General features: G+C 44.3%; 1 protein-coding gene across 1 annotated transcript in view; it reads right to left on the reverse strand.

The window, feature by feature from the left end:
• LOC107307287 (protein NDRG2-like) overlaps positions 1 to 13395 on the reverse strand; it is a 42239-nt gene extending 28844 nt beyond the window's left edge. The window contains exons 1-3 of the mRNA XM_085523915.1: positions 13249 to 13395; positions 5403 to 5433; positions 2844 to 2952 (exon numbers count right to left, since the gene is read on the reverse strand). Of these exons, the coding sequence (XP_085380041.1) occupies positions 2844 to 2952; positions 5403 to 5429 (136 nt within the window). The 5' untranslated portion in view covers positions 5430 to 5433; positions 13249 to 13395. The remainder of the gene's footprint in view (positions 1 to 2843; positions 2953 to 5402; positions 5434 to 13248) is intronic.
• Between the last annotated feature and the right edge of the window lie 2256 nt (positions 13396 to 15651).

Genomic DNA, 15651 nt, shown 5'->3' on the forward strand with positions numbered 1-15651 from the left:
ATAGACCCCATAGAGACCTATAGAGACCTATAGAGACCCATAGGGACCCATAGAGACCCATAGAGACCCATAGGGACCTATAGAGACCCCATAGAGCCCCATAGACCCCATAGAGACCCCATAGACCCCATAGAGACCCATAGACCCATAGAAACCCATAGAGACCCCATATAGACCCCATAGACCCCATAACAGACCCCATAGCCCCTTACCGGTGTGCCCCACATCGGGGAAGCAGAGCAGTGCTGGTCTCCCACCCAATAGAGACCCCATAGACCCCATAGAGACCCCATAGCGACCCAAAGAGACCCCATAGACACCCCATAGAGACACATAGCGACCCCATATAGACCCCATAGACCCCATAGATCCCATAGACCCCCATAGACACCCCATAGAGACACATAGCGACCCCATATAGACCCCATAGACCCCATAGATCCCATAGACCCCCATAGAGACCCCATAGACCCCATAGGGACCCATAGGGACCCATAGAGACCCATAGAGACCCATAGACCCCCATAGAGACCCCATAGAGACCCCATAGAGACCCCATAGAGACCCCATAGCGACCCCATAGAGACCCATAGAGACCCCATAGACCCTATAGAGACCCATAGAGACCCATAGAGACCCCATAGACCCCATAGAGACCTATAGAGACCCATAGAGATCCATAGAGACTCATAGAGACCCATAGGGACCCATGGACCCCATAGAGACCCATAGAGACCTTATAGACACCATAGATCCCATAGACCCCATATAGACCCCATAGACCCCATAGAGCCCCATAACAGACCCCATAGACCCCATAGATCCCATAGACCCCATAGAGACCCATAGAGACCCCATAGACCCCATAGAGACCCCATAGACCCCATAGACCCCATAAACCCCATAGCGACCCCATAGAGACACATAGAGCCCCATAGAGACCCCATAGACCCCATAGAGACCCCATAGAGACCCCATAGCGACCCCATAGACCCCATAGACCCCATAGATCCCATAGACCCCATAGAGACACATAGCGACCCCATAGAGACCCCATAGACCCCATAGATCCCATAGACCCCCATAGAGACCCCATAGATCCCATAGACCCCCATAGACACCCCATAGTGACCCCATAGCCCCCATAGATTCCCATAGAGACCCCATAGCGACCCCATAGATCCCATAGATCCCATAGACACCCCATAGACACCCCATAGAGACCCATAGAGACCCCATAGACCCCATAGAGACCCCATAGACCCCATAGACCCCATAAACCCCATAGCGACCCCATACAGACACATAGAGCCCCATAGAGACCCCATAGACCCCATAGAGACCCATAGCGACCCATAGACCCCCATAGAGACCCCATAGACCCCATAGACCCCCATAGAGACACATACTGACCCCATAGCGACCCCATAGACCCCATAGATCCCATAGACCCCCATAGAGACCCCATAGACCCCATAGAGACCTATAGACACCTATAGAGACCCATAGGGACCCATAGGGACCCCATAGAGCCCCATAGAGCCCCATAGCCCCCTTACCGGTGTGCCCCACATCGGGGTAGCAGAGCAGTGCTGGTCTCCCACCCCATAGAGACCCCATAGACCCCATATAGACCCCATAGACCCCATATAGACCCCATAGACACCCCATAGAGACCCATAGAGACCCCATAGAGACCCATAGAGACCCCATAGAGACCCATAGAGACACATAGCGACCCCATATAGACCCCATAGACCCCATAGATCCCATAGACCCCCATAGAGACCCCATAGAGACCCATAGACCCCACAGATCCCATAGACACCCCATAGAGACCCCATAGCCCCCATAGATTCCCATAGAGACCCCATAGAGCCCATAGTCCCCATAGAGACCCCATAGAGACACAAAGCGACCCCATAGACCCCATAGAGACCTATAAAGACCTATAGAGACCCATAGGGACCCCATAGACCCCATAGAGACCCCATAGAGACACAAAGCGACCCCATAGATCCCATAGAGACCCATAGAGACCCATAGAGACCCATAGAGCCCCATAGCCCCCTTACTGGTGTGCCCCACATCGGGGTAGCAGAGCAGTGCTGGTCTCCCACCCCATAAGGACCCCATAGACCCCATAGAGACCCCATAGACCCCCATAGAGACACATAGAGCCCCATAGAGACCCCATAGACCCCATAGAGATCCCATAGAGCCCCCATAGAGACCCATAGAGACCTTATAGACACCATAGATCCCATAGAACCCCATAGAGACCCCATAGAGACACATAGAGACCCCATAGACCCCATAGACCCGATAGAGACCCCATAGAAACACATAGCGATACCATAGACCCCATAGAGCCCATAGAGACCCATAGAGACCCCATAGACCCCATAGGGACCCATAGAGACCCATATAGACCCCATAGACCCCATAGAGATCCCATAGAGCCCCATAGAGACCCATAGAGACCCCATAGGGACCCATAGAGACCCATAGTGACCCCATAGAGACCCCATAGAGACCCCATAGACCCCCATAGAGACCCCATAGACCCCATAGACCCCCATAGATCCCATAGACACCCTTAGTGACCCCATAGCCCCCATAGATTCCCATAGAGACCCCATAGCGACCCCATAGACCCCATAGATCCCATAGACCCCATAGAGACCCATAGAAACCCCATATAGACCCCATAGAGACCCATAGAGACCCATAGGGACCCATAGGGACCCATAGAGACCCATAGAGACCCATAGAGACCCCATAGAGCCCCATAGACCCCATAGAGACCCCATAGAGACCCATAGAGCCCCATAGCCCCTTACCGGTGTGCCCCACATCGGGGAAGCAGAGCAGTGCTGGTCTCCCCACACGTTGGGATCCTACAGCCACGACTCCGACCACCCCAAATGGGGTCTCCACTGCTGCCAGCCTCTGAAAAGACCCCAAAAACACCCAAAATCAGCCCAAAATGAGCCTAAATGACCCCAAAAATGTGTTCAGGGACCCCAAAATACCCCATAAAGACCCCAAAAAGACCCGAAATGGGCTCAGGGACCCCAAAGACCCCATAGACCCCATAAGGATCCCATGGAATCCAATGGGATCCCAAAAGACCCCATAGACCCCATAGGGACCCCAAAGACCCCCCAAACCCCATAAGGATCCCATAGACTGTAATGGGACCCCAAATGACACCATAGACCCCATAAGGATCCCAAAGAGACCCTAAAAGGACCCGAAATGAGCCTAAAATGACCCTAAATGAGCCCAAAACGACCCCAAAAGGACCTTAAATGGACCCTAAATGGGTTCTGGGACCCCAAAAGACCCCAAAATGACCCTAAATGAGCCCAAAAGACCCCATAGAATCCAATGGGATCCCAAAGGAAATCAAGGACCCCATAAGGATCCCAAAGACCCCATAGACTCCAATGGGACCCCAAAGACCCCAAAAGACCCCAATGGGACCCCAAAGACCCCATAAGGAACCCAAAGACCCCATAGATCCCCATAGGACCCCATAGAGCCCCATATACCCCAAAAGGATCCCATAGACTCCAATGGGACCCCAAAAGACCCCATAGGCCCCATAGGGATCCCAAAGACCCCAAAGACCCCATAGAATCCAATGGGACCCCAAAGACCCCAAAAACCCCATAAGGATCCATAGACTGTAATGGGAGCCCAAATGACCCCATAGACCCCATAGGGATCCCATAGAATCCAATGGGACCCCAAAAGACCCCATAGACCCCATAGAATCCAATGGGACCCCAAAGACCCCATAAATCCCCATTTTCGATTCCAAAATCACCATTTTTGCCCCATTTTTACCCCAAATCCCCCATTTTCAACCCAAAATTCCCCATATTTGCCCCATTTTCAACCCCAAAATCCCCATTTTTAACCCCAAATTCCAATTTTTAACCCCCAAAATCCCCATTTTTTACCCAAAATCGCCATTTTCCGCCCCTTTTTTAACCAAAATCCCCCATTTTAACCCCAAAAATCCCCATTTTCAACCCAAAAATCCTTATTTTTAACCCAAATCCCCCATTTTCAACCCAAAATTTCCCATTTTTGCCCCAATTTTTAACCAAAATCGCACTTTTTTACCCCAAAATTCTCCATTTTCAACCCCAAAATCTCAATTTTTGACCCAAAATTGCTATTTTTCACCCCATTTTTAACCCCAAAAATCTCCATTTTTGCCCCATTTTTGCCCCAAATCCCCCATTTTCAACCCAAAAATCCCCATTTTTACCCCATTTTTAACCAAAATCCCCCATTTTTAACCCAAAATTGACATTTTTAGCCATTTTTAACCCCAAAAATCCCCATTTTAACCCCATTTTAGCCCCATTTTTAACCAAAATCCCCATTTTTAACCCCAAAAATCCCCATTTTTCACCCTATTTTTACCCCAAATCCCCATTTTTTACCCCAAAATTCTCCATTTTTGACCCAAAAATCCCCATTTTTGACCCCCAAAATTGCCATTTTTAATCAAAATTGACATTTTTTACCCCATTTTTAACCAAAATCCCCATTTTCAACCCAAAAATCCCCATTTTTAAACCCATCTTTAACCAAAATCCCCTTTTTTACCCCCAAATTTCCCCATTTTTATACCCCAAAACCCCCAATTTTGACCCAAAATTGCCACTTTTAACCCCATTTTTAACCAAAATCGCCCATTTTCAACCCAAAATCACCATTTTAACCCCCAAAATCCCCATTTTTTACCCAAAAATTTCCATTTTTCACCCCATTTTTAACCAAAATCCCCATTTTTAACCCAAAAATCTCCATTTTTACCCTATTTTTGCCCCAAAAATCCCCATTTTTTACCCCATTTTTAACCAAAATCCCCCATTTTTATCCCCCAAAACCCCAATTTTCAGCCAAAATTCCCCATTTTTAACCCCAAAAATTCCCATTTTTTGCCCCATTGTTAACCAAAATCCCCATTTTTAACCCCAAAAATCTCCTTTTTGCCCCATTTTTGCCCCAAATCCCCATTTTTAACCCCAAAATTTCCCCATTTTTCACCCCATTTTTAACCCCAAAAATCCCCATTTTTGACCCATTTTCAACCCCAAATCCCCATTTAAAACCAAAATCGCCTTTTTTTACCCCAAAATTCCCCATTTTTAACCAAAATCCCCATTTTTTACCCCAAAAATCCCCATTTTTAACCCCATTATTATCCCCCAAAATCCTCATTTTTGACCCATTTTTACCCAAAATCGCCCTTTTTTACCCCATTTTAACCAAAATCGCCGTTTTTTACCCCAAAAATCCCCATTTTTAACCCAAAAATCCCCATTTTTCCCCCATTTTTACCCAAAATCGCCATTTTTTACCCCATTTTGACTCACCTGAAGGTCATCAGCTCCGTCCGCCATTTTCCTATGGGGGATTTTGGGGGAAAAAAGGGAGATTTTGGTTAAAAATGGGAGCAAAAATAGTGAATTTTGGTTAATAATGGGGATTTTTGGGGTAAAAAAGGGCAATTTTGGTTAAAAATTGGAGCAAAAATAGTGAATTTTGGGGTTGAAAATGGGGATTTTGGGGTAAAAAATGGCGATTTTGGTTAAAAATGGGAGCAAAAATAGTGAATTTTGGTTAATAATGGGGATTTTTGGTGTGAAAATTGGGGATTTTGGTTAAAAATGGGGCAAAAATGGGGATTTTTGAGTTGAAAATGGGGATTTTGGGGTGAAAAATGGGGATTTTGGTTAAAAATGGGAGCAAAAATAGTGAATTTTGGTTAATAATGGGGATTTTTGGGGTGAAAAAGGGCGATTTTGGTTAAAAATGGGGTGAAAATGGGGATTTTTGGGATAAAAATGGGGATTTTTGGGTTGAAAATGGAGAATTTTGGGGTAAAAAAGGGCGATTTTGGTTTAAAAATGGGAGTAAAAATAGTGAATTTTGGTTAATAATGGGGATTTTTGGGGTGAAAATGGGGGATTTTGGTTAAAAATGGGGTAAAAAATGAGGGTTTTTGGTTAAAAATGGGGATTTAGGGGTTGAAAATGGGGATTTTTGGTTAAAAATGGGGCAAAAATGGGGATTTTGGGGTTGAAAATGGGGATTTTTGGGGATAGAAATGGGGATTTTGGTTAAAAATGGGGTGAAAAAATGGAAATTTTGGGGTAAATAATGAGGATTTTTGGGTTGAAAATGGGGGATTTTGGTTTAAAATGGGGCAAAAATGGGGATTTTGGGGTTGAAAATGGGGAATTTTGGGGTAAAAAAGGGCAATTTTGGTTAAAAATTGGGAGAAAATTGGGTTTTTGGGGTTGAAAATGGGGAATTTTGGGGTGAAAATGGGGGATTTTGGTTAAAAATGGGGCAAAAATGGGGATTTTGGGGTTGAAAATGGAGAATTTTGGGGTAAAAAAGGGCGATTTTGGTTTAAAATGGGGTAAAAATGGGGGATTTGGGGTTGAAAATGGGGAATTTTTGGGTTGAAAATGGGGAATTTTGGTTAAAAATTGGGAGAAAATGGGGATTTTGGGGTTAAAAATGGGGATTTTGGGGTTGAAAATGGAGAATTTGGGGGTTAAAAAGGGCGATTTTGGTTAAAAATGGGGTAAAAATGGGGATTTTTAGGGATAAAAATGGGGATTTAGGGGTTGAAAATGGAGGATTTTGGGGTAAAAAAGGGCGATTTTGGTTAAAAATGGAGCAAAAATAGTGAATTTTGGTTAATAATGGGGATTTTTGGGTTGAAAATAGAGGATTTTGGTTAAAAATGGGGCAAAAATGGGGATTTTTGGGGATAAAAAGGGTGATTTTGGTTAAAAATGGGGTGAAAATGGGGATTTTTGGTTTGAAAATGGGGATTTTTGGTTAAATATGCGGTGAAAAGGGGGGAATTTGGGGGGAAAAAGGGGGATTTTGGCTAAAAATGGGGTAAAATGGGGATTTTTGTGTTGAAAATGGGGATTTTTGGTTAAAAATGGGGTAAAAATGGGGATTTGGGGGTTAAAAATGGGGGTTTTGGGGTTGAAAATGGAGGATTTTGGGGTAAAAAGGGGTGATTTTGGTTAAAAATGGGGCAAAAATGGGGATTTTTGGGGTCGAAAATGGGGAATTTTGGGGTAAAAAAGGGCAATTTTGGATAAAAATTGGGAGTAAAAATGGGGAATTTTGGTTAAAAATGGGGATTTGATGTTAAAAATTGAGGATTTTGGATAAAAATGGGGCAAAAATGGGGATTTTGGGGTGAAAATGGGGATTTTCGTGTTGAAAATGTAGAATTTTCGGGTAAAAAGGGGCGATTTTGGTTAAAAATGGGGCAAAAATGGAGATTTTGGGGTTGAAAATGGGGATTTTTGGTTAAAAATGTGGTGAAAGGGGGAATTTGGGGGAAAAAAGGGAGATTTTGGTTAAAAATTGGGAGAAAATTGGGATTTTGGGGGTTGAAAATGGGGAATTTTGGTTAAAAATGGGGTTAAAATGGGGATTTTTGGGGATAAAAATGGGGATTTAGGGGTTGAAAATGGAGGATTTTGGGGTAAAAAGGGTGATTTTGGTTAAAAATGGGGCAAAAATGGGGATTTTTGGGTTAAAAATGGGGATTTTTGGGGTGAAAAATGGGGGATTTTGGTTAAAAATGGGGATTTTGGGGTTGAAAATGGGGATTTTTGGGGATAAAAATGGGGATTTCGGTTAAAAATGGGGTGAAAAAATGGAAATTTTGGGGTAAATAATGAGGATTTTTGGGTTGAAAATGGGGGATTTTGGTTAAAAATGGGGTGAAAATGGGGATTTTGGGGTTGAAAATGGAGGATTTTGGGGTAAAAAAGGGCAATTTTGGTTAAAAATGGGGCAAAAATGGGGAATTTTGGTTAATAATGGGGATTTTTGGGGTTAAAAATGGGGATTTTGGTTAAAAATGGTGCGAAAACGGGGATTTTGGGGTTGAAAATGGGGAATTTGGGGGTAAAAAAGGGCGATTTTGGTTAAAAATGGGGTAAAAATGAGGAATTATGGGTTAAAAATGGGGATTTTGGGTTAAAAATGGGGATTTGGGGGTAAAAAGGGGCGATTTTGGTTAAAAATGGGCAAAAATGGGGATTTTGGGGTTGAAATTGGGAATTTTGGGGTAAAAAGGGCAATTTTGGTTAAAAATGGGGTGAAAATGGGGATTTTTGGGTTGAAAATGGGGAATTTTGGTTAAAAATGGTGCAAAAATGGGGAATTTTGGTACAAAATTGTGGGGATTTGAAGGGAAAATGGGTCAAATTTGGGGCATTTTGGGTCATTTTGGGTCAAATTTGTGCAATTTTGGGTCATTTTGGGTCAAATTTGTGCAATTTTGGGTCATTTTGGGTCATTTTGGGTCGAATTTGTGCAATTTTGGGGTTATTTGGAATAATCTGGTTAAATTTTGGGTCAAATTTTGGCATTTTTGGGTCAAATTAGTGCAATTTTGGGTCATATTGGGTCATTTGGTGGAAATCAGAGTCAAGTTTGGGTCAAAATTGCACATTTTTGGGTCATTTTGAGCCCATTTTGGTCATTTTTGGGCCATTTTGGGCCATTTTGGGCCAATTTTGTCCATTTTTTATCAAATTTGGTCAATTTTGGTCAATTTTAGGCCAATTTTGACCAATTTTGGGTCAATTTTTGTCGATTTCGGGTCAAATTTGTGTCCTCCGGACTCATAGGGACAAATGGGGTCGATTTTGGGTCAAAACGGGGCGATTTTGGTCCATTTGGAACCAAAAATGGGTATTTTGGGCTCATTTGGGGCCATTTTGGGGCATTTTAAGCCAAAATGGGGCAAATTTGGGGCATTTTGGGGTTATTTGGGGACTCATCCACCCCCATAGGGACAAATGGGGTCGATTTTGGGTCAAAATGGGGCGATTTTGGTCAATTTGGAGCCAAAAATTGGTATTTTGGGCTCATTTGGGGCTATTTTGGGCATTTTAAGCCAAAATGGGGCAAATTTGGGGCATTTTGGGGCTCTTTAAGGACTCATCCATCCCCATTGGATCAAATGGGGTCGATTTGGGGTCAAAACGGGCCGATTTTGGTCAATTTAGAACCAAAAATGGGTATTTTGGCTCATTTATGGCCATTTTGGGGCATTTTAAACCAAAATGGGGCAATTTTGGGGCATTTTGGGGCTATTTGGAGACTCCTCCATCCCCATTGGATCAAATGGGGTCGATTTTGGGTCAAAACGGGGCGATTTTGGTCAATTTGAAGCCGAAAATGGGTATTTTGGGCTCATTTGGGGCCATTTTGGGGCATTTTAAGCCAAAATGGGGCAAATTTGGGGCATTTTGGGGCTCTTCAATGACTCCTCCATCCCCATAGGAACAAATGGGGTCGATTTTGGGTCAAAACGGGGCGATTTTGGTCAATTTGGAACCAAAAATGTGTATTTTGGGCTCATTTAGGGCCATTTTGGGGCATTTTAAGCCAAAATGGGGCAAATTTGGGGCATTTTCGGACTATTTAAGGACTCATCCAACTCCATAGGAACAAATGGGGTCGATTTTGGGTCAAAACTGGCCGATTTTGGTCAATTTGGAGCCAAAAATGGGTATTTTTGGGCCTTTTAGGGCCATTTTGGGGCATTTTAAGGCAAAATGGGGCAAATTTGGGGCATTTTGGGGCTATTTAAGGACACATCCAACCCCATAGGAACAAATGGGGTCGATTTTGGGTCAAAATGGGGCGATTTTGGTCAATGTAGAATCAAAAATGGGTATTTTGTGCCATTTTGGTCCATTTTGGGGCATTTTAAGCCAAAATGGGGCAAATTTGGGGCATTTTGGGACTATTTAAGGACTCATCCAACCCCATAGGAACAAATGGGGTCGATTTTGGGTCAAAACAGGGCGATTTTGGTCAATTTGAAGACAAAAATTGGTATTTTGGGCTCATTTAGGGTCATTTTGGGGCATTTTAAGCCAAAATGGGGCAAATTTGGGGCATTTTGGGGTTATTTAAGGACTCATCCAACCCCATAGGGACAAATGGGGTCGATTTTGGGTCAAAACGGGGCGATTTTGGTCAATTTGATGCCAAAAATGTGTATTTTGGGCTCATTTGGGGCCATTTGGTGGATTTTTAAGCCAAAATGGGGCAATTTTGGGGCATTTTGGGGTCTCTTTAGGGACTCCTCCATCCCCATTGGATCAAATGGGGTCGATTTTGGGTCAAAACGAGCCGATTTTGGTCAATTTGAAGCCAAAAATGGGTATTTTGGGCTGATTTAGGGCCATTTTGGGGCATTTTAAGCCAAAATGGGGCAATTTTGGGGCATTTTGGGGTTATTTGGAGACTCCTCCATCCCCATAGGGACAAATGGGGTCAATTTTGGGTCAAAACGAGCCGATTTTGGTCAATTTGAAGCCAAAAATGGGTATTTTGAGCTCATTTGGGGCCATTTTGGGGCATTTTAAGCCAAAATGGGGCAATTTTGGGGCATTTTGGGGTTATTTTGGGACTCATCCAACCCCATAGGAACAAATGGGGTCGATTTTGGGTCAAAACGGGGCGATTTTGGTCAATTTGAAGCCAAAAATGGGTATTTTTGTGCCTTTTAGTGCCATTTTGGGGCATTTTAAGCCAAAATGGGGCAAATTTGGGGCATTTTGGGGTTATTTAAGGACTCATCCAACCCCATAGAGACAAATGGGGTCGATTTTGGGTCAAAACGGGGCGATTTTGGTCAATTTGGAGCTAAAAATGGGTATTTTTGTGCCTTTTAGGGCCATTTTGTGGCATTTTAAGCCAAAATGGGGCAATTTTGGGGCATTTTGGGGTTATTTAAGGACTCCTCCATCCCCATAGGGAGAAATGGGGTCGATTTTGGGTCAAAACGGGGCGATTTTGGTCAATTTGGAGCCAAAAATGGGTATTTTGAGCTCATTTGGGGCCATTTATGGGCTTTTTAAGCCAAAATGGGGCAAATTTGGGGCATTTTGGGGCTATTTAAGGACTCCTCCATCCCCATAGGAACAAACGGGGTCGATTTTGGGTCAAAACGGGGCGATTTAGGTCAACTTGATGCCAAAAATGGGTATTTTGGGCTCATTTGGGGCCATTTTGGGGCATTTTAAGCCAAAATGGGGCAAATTTGGGGCATTTTGGGGCTATTTAAGGATTCCCCCATCCCCATAGGGACAAATGGGGTCGATTTTGGGTCAAAACGGGGCGATTTTGGTCAATTTGAAGCCAAAAATGGGAATTTTGGGCTCATTTAGGGCAATTTTGGGGCATTTTAAGCTAAAATGGGGAAAATTTGGGGCATTTTGGGGTTATTTAAGGACTCATCCAACCCCATAGGGACAACTGGGGTCGATTTTGGGTCAAAATGGGGCAATTTTTGTCAATTTGAAGACAAAAATGGGTATTTTGGGCTCATTTGGGGCCATTTTGGGGCATTTTAAGCCAAAATGGTGCAATTTTGGGGCATTTTGGGGTTATTTGAGGACTCCTCCATCCCCATAGGGACAAATGGGGTCGATTTTGGGTCAAAATGGGTCGATTTTGGTCAATTTAAAGCCAAAAATAGGTATTTTTGCTCATTTGGGGCCATTTTGGGGCATTTTAAGCCAAAATGGGGCAATTTTGGGGCATTTTGGGGCTCTTTAAGGACTCCCCCACCCCCATAGGAACAAATGGGGTCGATTTTGGGTCAAAACGGGGCGATTTTGACAATTTGGAGCCAAAAATGGGTATTTTGGGCTCATTTGGGGCCATTTTGGGGCATTTTAAGCCAAAATGGGGCAATTTTGGGGCATTTTGGGGTTATTTAAGGACTCTCCCATCACCATAGGAACAAATGGGGTCGATTTTGGGTCAAAATGGAGCGATTTTGGTTAATTTGGAGCCAAAAATGGGTATTTTTGTGCCTTTTAGGTCCATTTTGGGGCATTTTAAGCCAGAATGGGGCAATTTTGGGGCATTTTGGGGCTCTTTAAGGACTCCTCCATCCCCATAGGGACAAATGGGGTCGATTTTGGGTCAAAACGGGTCGATTTTGGTCAATTTGAAGCCAAAAATGGGTATTTTGGGCTCATTTTGGGCCATTTTGGGGCATTTTAAACCAGAATGGGGCAATTTTGGGGCATTTTGGGGTTATTTAAGGACTCATCGAACCCCATAGGGACAAATGGGGTCGATTTTGGGTCAAAATGGGGCGATTTTGGTCAATTTGGATCCAAATTTGTGTATTTTTGTGCCTTTTAGGGCCATTTTGGGGCATTTTAAGCCAAAATGGGGCAATTTTGGGGCATTTTGGGGTTATTTAAGGACTCCTCCATCCCCATAGGGACAAATGGGGTCGATTTTGGGTCAGAAAGGGGCGATTTTGGTCAATTTGGAACCAAAAATGGGTATTTTGGGCACATTTAGGGCCATTTTGGGGCATTTTAAGCCAAAATGGGGCAAATTTGGGGCATTTTGGGGTTATTTAATGACTCCTCCAACCCCATAGGAACAAATGGGGTCGATTTTGGGTCAAAACGGGGCGATTTTGGTCAATTTGGAGCCAAAAATGGGTATTTTGGGCTCATTTGGGGCCATTTTGGGGCATTTTAAGCCAAAATGGGGCAAATTTGGGGCATTTTGGGGTTATTTGGAGACTCCCCCATCCCCATAGGGACAAATGGGGTCGATTTTGGGTCAAAACGGGGCGATTTGGGTCAATTTGAAGCCAAAAATGGGTATTTTGGCTCATTTGGGGCCATTTTGGGGGATTTTAAACCAAAATGGGGCAATTTTGGGGCATTTTGGGGCTCTTTAAGGACTCATCCAACCCCATACGAACAAATGGGGTCGATTTTGGGTCAAAACGGGGCGATTTTGGTCAATTTGATGCCAAAAATGGGTATTTTGGCTCATTTGGGGCCATTTTGTGGCATTTTAAGCCAAAATGGGGCAAATTTGGGGCATTTTGGGGCTCTTTAAGGACTCCCCCATCCCCATAGAAACAATAGGGTCAATTTTGGGTCAAAATGGGTCGATTTTGGTCAATTCAGACCCAAATTTCCCTATTTCGGGCCACTTACTCCCATTTCGGCACCTCTTAAAGGGAAACACACCCAATTTTCGCTCATCGCGGGCTTCTACGGGGCCTCCCCCGGGACCTATAGGGTTAACGGGGCCGATGGGAGGAGATTTTGGGGTAAAAAAGGGCAGTTTTAGGTCCCTCCCCCCCCCCCCCCCCCCCGAACCACCTTCACTTGCCTTTGCCGTGCGCCGCCCCTCCCCCTCCCAACGGGGAACCCCCTCCTTGGCCACGCCCCCAAACGTGTGACGTCATTGACGTCGGGGGGGGGACCCCGGGGGGGGTTCCCCGACGGGGCGGCGATGAAGGTGAATATGGCGTTAAAATGGACCAAAATCGGCTGGTTTGGACCCAAAATCGACCCCGTTTGATCCTATGGGGATGGAGGAGTCCTTAAAGAGCCCCAAAATGCCCCAAAATTGCCCCATTTTGGCCCAAAATAGCCCAAAATTGACCGAAATGGCAAAAAATAATCAAATTTGGTTCAAAATGGACCAAAATCGGCTCGTTTTGACCCAAAATCGACCCCATTTGTCCCTATGGGGATGGAGGAGTCTCCAAATAACCCCAAAATGCCCCAAAATTGCCCCATTTTGGCTTAAAATGCCCCAAAATGGCCCCAAATGAGCCCAAAATACCCATTTTTGGCATCAAATTGACTAAAATCGCCCCGTTTTGACCCAAAATCGACCCCATTTGTCCCTATGGGGATGGGAGAGTCCTTTAAGAGCCCCAAAATGCCCCAAAATCGCCCCATTTTGGCTTAAAATGCCCCAAAATGGCCCCAAATGAGCCCAAAATACCCATTTTTGGCTTCAAATTGACCAAAATCGGCTCGTTTTGACCCAAAATCGACCCCATTTGTTCCTATGGGGTTGGAAGAGTCATTAAATAACCCCAAAATGCCCCAAAATGGCCCCATTTTGGCTTAAAATACCCCAAAATGACCCTAAATCAGCCCAAAATACCCATTTTTGGCTTCAAATTGACCAAAATCGCCCCGTTTTGACCCAAAATCGACCCTATTTGTTCCTATGGGGTTGGATGAGTCCTTAAATAGCACCAAAATACCCCAAAATTGCCCCATTTTGGCATAAAATGCCCCAAAATGGCCCCAAATGAGCCAAAATACCCATTTTTGGTTCTAAATTGACCAAAATTGCCCCATTTTGACCCAAAATCGACCCCATTTGTCCCTATGGGGATGGAGGAGTCTCCTAATAACCCCAAAATGCCCCAAAATTGCCCCATTTTGGCTTAAAATGCCCCAAAATGGCCCTAAAAGGCACAAAAATACCCATTTTTTATTCCAAATTGACCAAAATCGCCACATTTTGACCCAAAATCGACCCCATTTGTCCCTATGGGGATGGATGAGTCCTTAAATAACCCCAAAATGCCCCAAAATTGCCCCATTTTGGCTTAAAATGCCCCAAATAGACCCTAAATGAGCCCAAAATACCCATTTTTGGCATCAAATTGACCAAAATCGCCCCGTTTTGACCCAAAATCGACCCCATTTGTTCCTATGGGGGTGGATGAGTCCTTAAATAACCCCAAAATGCCCCAAAATTGCCCCATTTTGGCTTAAAATGCCCCAAAATGGCCCTAAAAGGCACAAAAATACCCATTTTTGGCTTCAAATTGACCAAAATCGCCCCATTTTGACCCAAAATCGACCCCATTTGTTCCTATGGGGATGGAGGAGTCTTTAAATAACCCCAAAATGCCCCAAATTTGCCCCATTTTGGCTTAAAATGCCCCAAAATGGCCCTAAAAGGCACAAAAATACCCATTTTTGGCTTCAAATTGACCAAAATCGCCCCTTTTTGACCCAAAATCGACCCCATTTGTCCTTATGGGGATGGAGGAGTCCTTAAAGAGCCCCAAAATGCCCCAAATTTGCCCCATTCTGGCTTAAAATGCCCCAAAATGGCCCTAAATGAGCCCAAAATCCCCATTTTTGGCTTTAAATTGACCAAAATCGCCCTTTTTTGACCCAAAATCGACCCCATTTGTCTCTATGGGGTTGGATGAGTACTCAAATAACCCCAAAATGCCCCAAAAATGCACCATTTTGGCTTAAAATGCCCCAAAATGGCCCCAAAGGCACAAAAATACCCATTTTTGGCTCCAAATTGACCAAAATCGCCCCATTTTGACCCAAAATCGACCCCATTTGTTCCTATGGGGATGGAGGAGTCCTTAAATAACCCCAAAAGGCCCCAAAATTGCCCCATTTTGGCTTAAAATGCCCCAAAATGGCCCTAAAAGGCACAAAAATACCCATTTTTGGCTTCAAATTGACCAAAATCGCCCCTTTTTGACTCAAAATAGACCCCATTTGTCCCTATGGGGATGGAAGAGTCCTCAAATAACCCCAAAATGCCCCAAAATTGCCCCATTTTGGCTTAAAATGCCCTAAAATGGAACAAAATGAGCCCAAAATACCCATTTTGGGTTCCAAATTGACCAAAATTGCCCGGTTTTGACCCAAAATCGACCCCATTTGTCACTATGGGGATGGAGGAGTCCTTAAATAGCCCCAAAATGCCCCAAATTTGCCCCATTTTGGCTTAAAA

This window comes from Coturnix japonica, chromosome 25, assembly GCF_054131305.1.
Source record: "Coturnix japonica strain WE chromosome 25, WE-NBRP24, whole genome shotgun sequence".
In the NCBI taxonomy this organism is placed as follows: Eukaryota; Metazoa; Chordata; class Aves; order Galliformes; family Phasianidae; genus Coturnix; species Coturnix japonica.